The sequence below is a fragment of the Falco peregrinus genome, chromosome 2, assembly GCF_023634155.1.
Source record: "Falco peregrinus isolate bFalPer1 chromosome 2, bFalPer1.pri, whole genome shotgun sequence".
NCBI classification, from domain to species: Eukaryota; Metazoa; Chordata; class Aves; order Falconiformes; family Falconidae; genus Falco; species Falco peregrinus.
In genome coordinates, this window is record NC_073722.1 from 113,231,415 (window position 1) to 113,243,947 (window position 12,533).

A 12,533-nucleotide genomic window follows, 5' to 3' on the forward strand; every position below is an offset into this window, starting at 1 on the left:
ATCTTCCGCTGCGTCTGGGCGGCAAAGCTTTCAAAGTTCCTTCTCGAAAGGGATGAAAATGTTTTCCCCTTTCCCTGTATAAAGATTTAGCCAGTGGAATACGAGCGGCCTGCCCACGTCGTCTCCAAACTGGTTTCGCTTATTTGCTGTGAACTCTCTCCAGACCGTGACACGTTTACCTGCTTTCTTCAAACAGGCTTCGAGGAACAATACAGGAGGAGTTCCGGGCGGGAGCTGGTAATTCCAGCATTGCTGGGACCTGTACAGACCCCAAAAACCACAACACAGCAAGTTTACGCTTGTGTGGAGACCTCTCAAGTCCATTGCTGTCATGAGTATCAAAGAATAGTAAGACTGTTAAACTATGTGAGTCTAATGAGCGCAGAGTAAAAATGGATAAATTTATGCATAGAGTTATAGGCCTTTAAGGAACATGCTTTCACAGACCTTTCCTCTGCCTCCAAATATAGAAAACTGCGTTTCATAGCACCACATTCAATGTTAGACTTGCTTACCAGAAGTTCAGAACAATTTCTTAAAAGCTTAGAATAAACCTCACTGAGAGCACCGTCTCAGACCATGTTTGAAAAACCCTTCTTAAAACGTGGTCAGAGTACTCCTGCAAGCTCTCATGCAGTTCACAGGCACCGATCAGCAAAACACCCAGGACAGACAGGGAGTGAAGTCACACGCTCTTGCCCTTTGAGTTGCAGCATTGCAGATTCCGACTAATGAGGCCTGAATGCATGTAAGAAAAGCTGTTGATTGTTAGTCTCTGTGCTGCAGAGGTTAAGGGAGCCTCAGAAGCTGCAAACGCTTGCCAGGCCACCTGACCAGCTGCTGTCCTGCTCACAATGCTGGCAAGTACTATTTCACAAGGTTGGAAGTACTATTCTTGGAATGCCCATTGGTGCATTTCAGCTCAGTCTGGCCCATATAGACATGCCTAAGATATGCATAAATGAGCCTGGCCCCCCGCTGAATCACTGGAAGAGTTTATGAACTTGCCTGACTGCATCCCATGTGTGCTTGTGCATAAATGATGCAGATATCAACAAGTTTGGATCTGAGAAGATGTTTTCCAAATTGCAGGTCAGCACATGTACATCAGTTCCAGCCATTAGCTTGTAAGATTGAACACTGCTAAAGGTGGATGAGAGGAAAACAGTACCTTGTAGTAAAACCATTCTGTTAACACGTTTTATACTGTTTACAGCTGCAAGATGCCAAGCAGCAAAGGCTGCTTCACAAATGTTCATGGATGTTAGCATAAGGTATCCACTGACCCCTGATGTTTAACTTCCCCACCATTGGACTCTTACCAGTTTCCATTTGTCTATCAGAAGATGAATCCCCTCAGTTATCCTTGGATGTGTCTGCAATCTCCCGAGACTAAGCTGTTTGTGCTAGCTAGGTTCAGTGGTTCACTGATGTGAAGGAGAGCAGGACTGAATATTTTTTAATTTCACTGGGTCATGCCCTGAAAAACACTAAGGTCTCAGCTCTCAGTAAGGGCAAGGGGAATTGGCGGCGCTCACCAAGACATGGACTTCTGAATTCCTTATTTCCCCCTCTCCCCTAGAACAAACATTTTTAAATAAGTTGCTCTCCCTGCTGAAGTGGGCAGAAGAAGTACATTCCTAAGCCAAGCTTACAGAGAAACACTTGAAATGACAACAGCTGTTGGGCCTACACCACTTTTACAGTTTTCTGGTGAAACGTTTTAAATGCCTTTCTTGATAAGTAATAAAAATCAGGTCACTCTTCATTCTTGATCCAGCGTAGCAAGTCACTTTTATTTGTCAATAAAGCTATTTTAGCCTTTTGCTAAAGCTGAGCTGAAGCTTCAATCTGAAGATGTGCCTTTATTTCCAGATTTATTCATGAGGGCTGTAGAAAGTCTTCTGTAAAAAAAACGAAGCCCAGTTATGAGTGTTTTTAAGTCTTCAGTTTTACAGCCTTCTTATGTCATCACTCAGTTGAACAATATAAAAAACCCCACAATGCAAGTCAAATAATCCGTGTAATGACCATGTACTTTTATTTCAAGACTAGAGTCCTGTAATTCAGAACAAGACAAACCCCCTATTTCTCACTTTGGTGCTTTCTCTCTTTAATTTACAAGGAGAGGGAAGTTTTACCGGGAGAAGTAATACCTCATTCACCAAACCAAGTAGGAAAAGTTTTTGAGAAAAACTGCTTTCAGTTTCACTTAATCAGTTGCACTGAGAGGAAACGATACTGCTGAGGAACTGAAAAGCAGAGGGGGATGTTAGCAAACAGAGAAGTGTTAAGATTCACAGCCTGTCTGGGACAGGGTAAAGAAAGAGACTTACTGCCTATGGACCAGTGCAAACTGAACTGCAGGTAACACCCAGCTTCTACAGAATATGTGATTTTTACTATGGAGAAAAAATAATTTTACTTCTTGTCTTCTGAAAGTATTCTTTAAGTCTCCATTCAGTGTTGGAGCAGACAGACCTGTGACAGAACATTTGTTCTGTGAAACCTTTTATGCTGATCTCTGCTTATAGTAGGGAAGGTACTGTACTGTACTGTCGTAGTAGCATAATTTGGGAGGCACAATACATGTTAGTCTGAGTCAAAAGAGTGAAAACATACTGGCTCTGAAGAAATGCTTGCTTAATGCATCCTCATAGGAACCCACTGTGTGTTGGAATCTAAAGAGCTTGGTGATATTCTGAGGATTAGCTTTTCTAGACACTTCCTCTGCAAAATATCCCATTGTTCCTATTAACCCAACATAGAATAATCCTGAATGATTAATTCTATTTTAAATTTCTGAAATTCTGCAGTACCTTTTTCTCCATGGCTTGATTTTTGTTTCATGCTAGCATTTTTCAAAGATGTCAAGCGTAGACATTTGATCTAGAAAAATATTACAGGATAATTTAACATCACATTCAATATGCAATCACATTCAGTAGGGAGACAACTGGGCCCCTTTTTCGGGATGAAAAATTACCTAACTTTCCATCTCTGATGCAGCTGAGATATAATCATACTATTCACTTAGCAGGAACTGTTATCAGCCTTCAGCAAATAAGGACAGTTGCTGAGGACTTTTCAGGATCTGAGATTAAAATTAATGGCTTGACTCATGGCTATCATTTTCCTAAAATTCAAGCAGACTACAGGCAACGGATCTTGTTTGTGTAGATGTGAGCGTAAGTAGTCAATAGAATTAACAAATTTCATGCTTTACAGAGAGACTGTACCTATGGCCGGCATTTCAAGAAACTATGGAATCCAGAAATGGGCAGTGGGACCCCAGGCAGTGTGGAGATTAGTGACCCTGTAGGTATGGCCCTCTGCATGTAGGAGGCAGAGCCCAACGTGTCATTTCTCACCTCATGTTTCTGAAGGGTTGGAAGCGGCAGAAGGATGTTGCAATGGGCACAGGTCACCAGCATGTCGAAACACTGAGGTGATGTGGGAAGTCCGCCTCTTGTGGGAGAGGGAAAGCCAATCTTTTTGTTCTTTGGAGGTTTAAGCAAGGTTTTGGAGGTCAATGGCTGGTCCCTTTCTTTCTCTTTGGGACGGACATCTTTCCACATCATTGCATTCTTGGAGCGGGAAGAGGGAGCCAGGGAGGAAGAAGACTCTTGTGGATCACTGCTGAGTTCTGAAGCTGACTGGCCAGCAAGAACCTTTGTCAGCTTATGAGCTGCACTGCACTTATTCTGTTAAAAAGAAAGCATGCATAATAAAATGAAGATTGGCATTACACCTAACTGTGTGGTGTGCTGTGATTTGTGACAGACTGAGTCATGGGGAGGGACAGTGGACAACACCTCACAGAGATGCTTCAGCTGAACACATTGTGTTGTGAAACTGTAGTTCAAAGAGCCAAGACACACTGCCCTTTCTTACCCGATATACAGCTTTTCAGAGAAATAACATGGCTGGAAATTAAGCACAGACCATTCTCTTGTTCAGTTTCAAATGAGCTTACCAGATGTTGGGAGTACTGGTCATCTGCAAATGACTTATTGCACTTCTGACAAAGATTGCCACCAGTACCTTCAGAAGGGGGGGGGAAAAAAACATTGAGAGAAGCACAGTACGAGACTAGTCATCTAGACAGGCTGCTCAGATCTACTTATCATCACTGATTCTACAGAAACACAGAATGCTGATTCCACCGGCCAAGAAGGAATTAGAGCTATGACTACATTTTGCCTTTGGCACCACTCAAAACCAATACACCATCCCCTCTCGCAAACTTCAGCTTTTGTGGAATTTGAAATTCCACTGCAGCTGCATGTTTTGGGGCTCAGGATGCTTCACTCCTACCCTGGCCTAGCTAATTCTGTTGCTAGGGGTTTTTGCTTTCTATAGCTTATTTTGCCAACCACTGCACCTACCAATGCCTGTTCTTTTCTGGAATCATTGACAGGATTCACGATTATTTTTTTTTTTTTGTTTCAACATACACTGCCCAATACCTTAGGCCTAATAAAGCTGCTCTTAACATCAAAAAATCAAAGTATGCACCATAGGCTTTATATATGAAGTAGGAGAAAGTTCTAAATTGTATTTTCTCCTGTGTGACAAACAGAAAGAGGAAGAAGTTCCACTTATTTTCTGACAGAAGGAATTTAACTTCCAGGATATAAGGGAGGCATAAAAGAACAGGCCAATGAGCTACCAGTCAGTGGAACCATCCTGGCTTTACAATAACCAGCATAATAGAAAGCAACACTTGGCCCTTTCATTGTGGTTGGTTAAACAATCCCCTCCCCCTACTGAGAACTGTAGAAAAGGCAGGAGAATTTTCACTGAGATTTAACAGAGTTGACCCAGTCTATAACAATGAGGAATTTTGCTTACCAGTGGGGTAAAGAAATGTCGCATTAGTGTGTGCTTCGCTGGCTTGAAAGTTCACATCCTTATGATGGGACAGACCACTGTTCTGACAAATGTCTCTGTGTTTGTTCTGGTCTTTGTACATGATGTATTTGTTACACCCCCAACACCACTCTGTTCGGCTGGCACAGGTGTTCAGGTGTTCCTGCAGCTTGTCGAAGGGCATTTCAAGCTCACAGATCTTGCATTTCATTGCTTTTTTGAGGCACTCCTTGGTCTGCACATGAATAGAGGAAATCATGCAAAATTTCCATCAATACTAAAGGAGGGCATTGGGTAAGGGCAACGAGTGACTGTTTAAGAACACCCTCCTTAAGGGGTATCTATACAACTAAAAGCAGGTTTAGCTGTATTAGGAGTTCACCTATCTAGGCTATCTTTAATTTAGGATGATTTAGGCAACATAAGGCAAAGTCAAAATAAATAGCAGTGAAGATGTTCTGTGTCGGTACAGGTTAGCAACAGAGCTGAAGCCCACCTAGAAAATTCCAATACTTCAGTTACTACCACCAGAGGAAGCCTACTGGTGTCTTCACTGCTTTGGTTCCTTGAAATGGTTAGACTACAGCTAGCATGCACAGACTGCTCCCACTTCCCAGCCTCTGCCAATTCTTTTGTGTATCTTCTCCTTAGTTGCTTCCTTGACTCTTGCTTTGTATAACCAATCCTTTGGAAAAGCATGAGTGTGGGGGCAGGATGGAAATATCTTTGAGAAGTCCTCCAAGACCATCACCTTTAGGTGCCAAGGATGAGAAGGAATAGATTATCTCCTGGAACAGACTGTCCCGTCCCAACTGGGCAGGCAATCACATATACTTATTTAAAAGAGGGAAAAGGTATGCCAAAACACTGCAGCTGTTGAAAGCTTTAAGTTTCTTCATGGTCCAAGACAGGAGTTAGGGATTTACATGTTTTTGCTGTTAAACCATTAGTGTGATTCCTGGTGGCTGGTCAAAGGGGTCAGCCTAGAAGGTAAAAAGTACTGCACTCCACATTTACCTCATGATGCTCCAGCTGGTATTGCTGCATGCTTTGGTGACAAAGATTACATCTGACCTGCAAGGAAAACATACAGCAGTTCATTGGGAGCATAGGAAAATGATTAATGCTTTCATATGTCAATACAACTTCAAGCTGCTGATACGGTCTTCCTGTCATTTTCATCCCAACCACCCACAAGCTGTCAGTGATTTTTTGATTCTGTCCTCAAATTCCTGAGATTTTGAGGAAAACAGGTATCTGATGATTCTGCAGTAAGCTGTCATTCTGTGTGAGGATCCAGTTCTCAAAAGTACCCATGTGAAATGCAAAGTGTGATGTGAAACAGAGTACGTATTCAAAATTTTGACTGGGGTTTAACTTAAAACTATAGGTCTGATATCCAGCTAGTCTAAATTATAACAGCCCCTCTGAAAACACAGGAGGTACGCTAGTTTTCTATAGGTTTGCCATGAGAGCTATTCATGTGTTTTGCTAAGTAACTGAAATCAATGGAATTGCCAAAACAATAAAACTGGTAAAACAGATTAAAAAGTCATGCCTGTGTGTCCATGCTTCAGCATAGTATCTCTACCTACAGGATTCCTAATGCTATACTAAAAATGCTATTGCCTCACTATATGAAGAGCTGATATATTTACTCTGCCAATTCACTTTTGTTAAAAAAGTGCACTGATGTCATAGCTTCATGCAAGCAAGGTTTATGGCAGATCAGGTACTCTCTGACTTCCTCTAATCAAATAATTTAACTTGCATGCTCTGGCTAATTCACAAGCACTAGAAGCATGTATTCATCCCTGATCTGTAATTTGTACTGCTGAGGAAACTGAGATACCACAGTGGAAGCTTTATTCCCTTTAAGCTGAGTGTGTAATAAGATCAAAAGGTGCTGTAACCAGGCCTGAAGGGTCATATCACACCCTTAGAGATTTTGTGGTCAAACAATAACAGAAGTTCAAATCTAGTTAATATAGAGCACAAAACCATGAACATACTACTTCACGGCTGGCAGAGCTTTTCGCTATTTGCAAGAATATTTGTAGCCATTCCTCACCTGCTTGTGTGCTCCTGCTTGATGGTCTTTCATATCCTTTTGGGCAACCGGTTCATCACATTCTGGACAGAGAGTGAGAAACCGCAAGCAGTGGGCCTCATGGAGGGAGAAATTGGCAGCAGACACATCTCGTTTACTACCAAGCACATACATGGGAAAGAGAGAAAATTAAATGAACTGGTGGGGTGGGCTGACCCTGGCCAGCAGCCAGGCATCCTCACAGCTGCTCACTCACCACCACCCCACCACATACAACAGTGAGATGGGGGTGGAAATAGGAAGAACAGAAGTGATAAAATTTGTAGGTTGAGATAAAGACAGTTTAATACTTGAATGGGGTCGAGGGGAACAAATGAAGCAAACGACATCACTCACCACCTGTGCCCAACCAGTCTTTGAACAACAGCCCCCTTAGAAGCAAAAAAAAAACCTGAAAAAACCTCCAACCCTGTTTTTCCTCTAATGTAGTTTTTATTCCTGAGCATGAGGTTATACAGCACTGAATATCACTGTGGTCAATTGGCGGGGGGGTGGGGGGGTGCAGGGCAGGGCACAGGCAGAGTGGGGAAAACCAGAAAACCTTTACACCATGGAAGCGCTGTTCACCAAAAGCCAAACCCTGCTGTGTTATCAACACTGGTTTAGCCACAAACACAAAACACAGCACCACTGGGGCTGCTATGAAGAAAATTAACTTAATCCCAGCCAGACCCAGTACAACTGGTTAAAATTCAGGTAGTCTGTCCCTAAAAACTAGAAACAAGCATTTGCCTTTCTGATTCATCTTAATGAGACATTTAGAGACTGGATTCTGTTACTCATTCTGTTCTGCCATATTACCAGGAATGCTTCTGAAAGGGACAGGGCTGCTGCTGGAGGCTCCTGGTACATTTGTCCAACAATTGGTTCAGGAAAAACTCTGCTGTTGTTTACATTGCTTACAGATGTGGAAAGAAAAGAAGGGCCCCTCTTCTGGGTGTCCTCTAAGGCATCACAAAATTTACAGCTCTGTGGCTCCCAGTGGACCAATTTAAGGTAGCCCAGACAAGCAGCTGCCCTGTTCAGATGCTGAGATATACAGATATCACCATACCCTGTGGGTTCAGAAAGAGCAACTTCAGTTTATCTGAGAAATCACCTACTTGATTTCAATAGCTGATGTGTTCACAATATCAATGATAAGAATTGAGATCCAGTTCAACAAGGCTTGAGTAAGATCTCCTGAAGAAGCTTCCAGGTGCAAACTTTAAGCAGTGTAAAACTTCCATCGCTCCCCTTGAAACAGCTTCAGGATGACCGAGGTGCACACCGGCTGATTTTCTGACTTCCTCTGCCAGCAGCACTTTGGACCCTGATCCCATGGGACCTGTCCTAGGATGTCTGCCTCACTGCCCTCACTTCAGGCTCAGAGAAGTTACTGCACCAGGCAACAGCAGGTGAGGTATATCCCTGTCATTTCAAAGCCTTTACTGCAGCAGCCCCAGGACTGTGCAGCAGGAAGTTACTGATGCTGAACACAAGAGTGATGCTCCTTAGGACTTGGCAGCTGGAGGTAAGCCCATGCAACCTTTCCAGCCTAGAAGAGTAGGAAGACTGTCTGAAAGGACACGGACCCTTCCAGCTCTGCTACTTCAAGGATATCAGGCAGAATACCTGATGCCATTTGGCCTTTCCACACTAGTCTTTGTTCCCAACTCTGACATCACATCTGGGCCACAGATCCAGCCTGCCCAACATAACTGCTGGTCACTCAATGTTGAGGGAATGCTGGTATGAGGCCACATGAATTACGAACAGCCCAGCCTCAAGACAGAGCAACCACAGAAAAAAACAAAAAAAAAACAAAAAAAAAACACCCTGGGGCACTAAACTCTTCTAATTTTCTTAAAGAAGGTTATGTTGCCTTAAGAAAATTTACTTTAGACATGAGGAGAGGCTTCTCATGATCATGATGGATAAGCAATGGAACGGATTTCCTGTGGGAATGTGTCATCTCTGTCACCAGAGTTTTTAAGAATTGGTTAGAGGCATCTATCAGAAGTTTCAGGCAAAGTGGGTCTGCCAAGGAGTCCTGTTGGCAGCAGTTGCTCTATTCGAAGCATCCCTTACACAACCTTTCAGACGTAATGCACAGGCTTTCTTTGTGCAAGGCTAAGCACTGGTTTTCCTTTATGGCTAAACAAAATGGAGGCTAAGCTAGTGTTTAACCTTTCTAAGTTCGACTCTTTTTTTAATTGCAGTGCTTCGTAGTCTTCATTCATATAATTTGCCCAATGACCTGGCTACTAGTTGAGATACAGCAAGCTATGATATCCTCACGGTGCCTTTCAGCCTACTATTCTGAGATAGCCAATTACCCTGAAAAAAATGAATGTTTTATCACTTAACGGCAAGTACAGCAACAGAAAGAAACACCGTCCATGGGGGGAAACTGAGGCAGCTACTGGGTTTGGCACAGTCCCTGCACTAGATACTTCAAAACTACCCACAGTGATACTATGTAAAAAGAGAACATGCAGCATGGAAGAAGGCTATAGAAGGCACCTTGCTGGAGACAGCAAATCAGCAAGAAAGCAGCAACCTGGAAATCTGAAAATGCGTACAAAAAAAATTTTTTTTTTACTACTCAATGGCTACGTACACCCCTCCTGACATGTAGTTCTTCTTCTCCCTGTTACAGGAGACCTAGATAACATCAAAGAAAATCCTAGAAAACTCTTGAAATCCCTGCTCTTTGTAGGGGTGGAGAGGAAGAAGGATCTCTTACCAATTTTTGCAGAACCTGGTCTCTTCTGTCATTTTTCTTTTTATTCTGCTGGGTATCCTTTCTTCTAAGAGCAGAGAAGGGGAAAAAAAACCGAAACTGAAAGCCTCTGTTGCAGTAACTCCACCCCAAACAGCTGCTTAGCCAAAAATTCTTTAAAGGAGAAACAGCACCATTGCCGACAAGTACGAGCGTGAGGTTAGCTCGCTAGTCCTGGGAGGAACCACAGGGAGCCACCTCCCTGCTTTCCCACACAAGTTTAAATTGCAGTAGCCGGTGCGGGCCGCGGCCCGGGGCCACCCGAGGCAGGCGGGGAAGGATGGGTGTCCGCCGCTGCTGCCGCCGGGCCCGGCCAGCCCCGGCCCACCCCCGCGCCTGGCCGGCCTCTCCCGCCCACTGCAGGATACCTGACGCCGCGGAGCAGCCGGCGGGCCCGTGGCTCCCTGCGGAGGGAGGCGGCAGGCTGTGGGGTGGAGGTGGCCGCCAGCAGGACACTGCCTGGCTCCGTCCCCACGAGGGCCGCGGGGCGCCCTGCAGCCACCGTGCCCCCGCTCCTGGAGGGCAGTGGCGCTGGGCAGCCCTCGGGCCCCGTTCCTGCCCAGCGCCTGCGGGGCGAGTCAGGCGGGTGTAGCAGCGGCACCTGCCCAGGTGAGCCCTGCCGGGAGCACGGCAGCCCGCCCGTACGCTTACCTTCCGGGCCCTCCGCCGGGAACCGCAACGTGGCAGCTGACCAGGCCGCGGGCTGGGCTGGGCTGGGCCCCACAGGGCCGCCTGCGGGCGGCTGCTCCGTGCACCACGGCTGGTGCCTGCTCGGCCACAGCCCTTGCCCGGCTGGCACCACCACGGCCACTGTCTCTTGGCTCGTACAGGCTGGCGGGCCGCAGGGCTGGCTTGCCGTGAGCAGGGAGGGCAGAGGCACACTGCAGCCCTCTCTGCCTCTGCAATGGTGGTCATGGTGTGGCCTGTTGGAAAGAGAGCCCTCGAAACACACTAAAGTCTGTTTAGAGAGGTGACATGGTTCATTTTGCACAGGGTGCTCGGTGGTATATTTCCACAAATTGAACACATCCACTAGGATCCTTCATCAAATATTTATACACCAGAGTTAAAAAGTTCCACCTAACAGATACCATTATTCCACCTATCTAATACATATTCATTGTGCTGAGCTAACCAAGTTTTCTGTGCTGAGTCAGCAAGAGTCTTTTACACCTCTGCGCAGGGGTCTCGGAGGGTCTTTGGTGGTTGTTTGGGGAGGAGTAACCCTACTCTTTTTATCCTTTCAGGACGCTAGAGCCCCTCTTTATCTTGCCAGCTTCTCATTAACAAGATGCATGCCCTTGGTCTGGGGATGCTATCCTCTTCCCCTGGAACTTTCTGGCCTTCGTTCAGTCATTATCTATCTAAAAAAAAAAAAGCTATGAAGTACATTATAGATACTTCTTGTTCTAAACCTTGACAGATACTTACATAGTTTCTTTCATGGTTAATCTTTGACCTTCCTGCTGCAAATTCAGCATCAATGGTAGCATCTAGCCTCACAAACCCACCTTGGCCTCCCTGGGGCAAGCCTGCCCCACTCACAAAAAAACAGCCAGCTACTGAAGAACAAGTGTCCGCCCACCATCACCATGGGGGAGAAACCCAGCACTGGTCCTCCAGCCTCACCTCACTGAGCCCCACAACATGGCTGCTCAGCCTTGCCCCAGCAGACTCCCAGGCCTCACTTTTTCCCCAGGGACCCTCAGACCACTTCAGGGTATCTAAGCATGTGCGAGGTGAAATCTCCAACCTGCATTAACCTGCTTTGCCTTTTCTCCCAGGTGGTATTTCATGACAGGTGGTATTCTGTCATGGTTGTAACTGACTGACAACACTAGTGGCCTCAGGTGCAGCAGGTCCTGCCTGTCGCTTGGGCCTCAGCTGGGGGTCGTACAGCTCTACATTTTTACATAGGGAACTTGAGAAGAAATATAACTTGGAGAGAAAAAGGAACAGAACTTCACATTTTCATTTCGATGACAACACCAACATCTTCATAATTTTCTGATGGAAGGCCTAGCACTTCTTGTACCTGCTACTACAACTGATCCTTTACAGCACTATGACTGAAGCGGCTCTCCTCTGATATCATAGACCCTGCCCAGTGTGGAACAATGAGATACAGGCGATGCAGAAAATATGAACTGACCTTCTTAGTCTGTAAAATGGGGACAAAAATACTAATTCTTCTACTTTGCAGAAGTATTGCGAAGAATCATTCACTAGGATTTGCATAATGTATTGTAATGCCACACACAACAGATGTCCCAGATGTTACTCAGAAATTGCTGTGGTTCATTTCCCATCCAAACAGGCCTCTTCTGTTCCCCATTTTTCTCTGGGTAAAATAAAAGAAGTAGAAGAAGGAAGCCCAATAAGCCATTATTTAGACCTGGGAATAATGAGTGTTTATCTGGATTTTGTAACACAAATTATGTAATCAAGCAGAGAAAAGGCTTTTGAACAAATATGTTAATGAGATGGCAGCTAAGGGAGAAGTTACAGAGTTGCCAATTCTGAATCAAAATTTTAAATGTGATTTTCTTTGAGTTTTTTTTTCTTTTGTGGTCATTAGCCTGCACAGCATTTGAATATGCTTTAGGGCTTCATGCAAACTATACGGAAAATACCAATTCTAGGTCAAGAAAGCCTGATCAGCAATACACACTGACTGAGAAAACCCCACTGACTCAAAATTCATAATGAGGGCTTTTATGCGGAAAGTTGTTGGGCACAGGGATTGTACTGAAAGGACTGTTCGTTCAGAATCTCAAAAGCTTTTCT

The 12,533-nt window shown here is 44.8% G+C and overlaps 1 protein-coding gene across 2 annotated transcripts; it reads right to left on the bottom strand.

Moving 5' to 3' along the window:
- Window positions 1-387: 387 nt before the first annotated feature.
- Window positions 388-10,062, bottom strand: XAF1 (XIAP associated factor 1). Of its 2 annotated transcripts, none has more exons than XM_013295640.3 (8): window positions 9,711-10,062; window positions 6,944-7,079; window positions 5,890-5,946; window positions 4,855-5,107; window positions 3,977-4,044; window positions 3,372-3,704; window positions 2,820-2,889; window positions 388-1,901 (listed from the first exon to the last, which is right to left on the bottom strand). In XM_013295640.3, the coding sequence occupies exons 1-8, from the start codon at window positions 9,740-9,742 to the stop codon at window positions 1,882-1,884; spliced, it is 969 nt and encodes a 322-aa protein (XP_013151094.1). In that variant the 5' UTR covers window positions 9,743-10,062; the 3' UTR covers window positions 388-1,881. The 2 variants fall into 2 exon arrangements, with proteins under 2 accessions (XP_013151094.1, XP_005233118.2); XM_005233061.4 differs by having other exon boundaries at window positions 388-1,904; window positions 9,711-10,061.
- Between the last annotated feature and the right edge of the window lie 2,471 nt (window positions 10,063-12,533).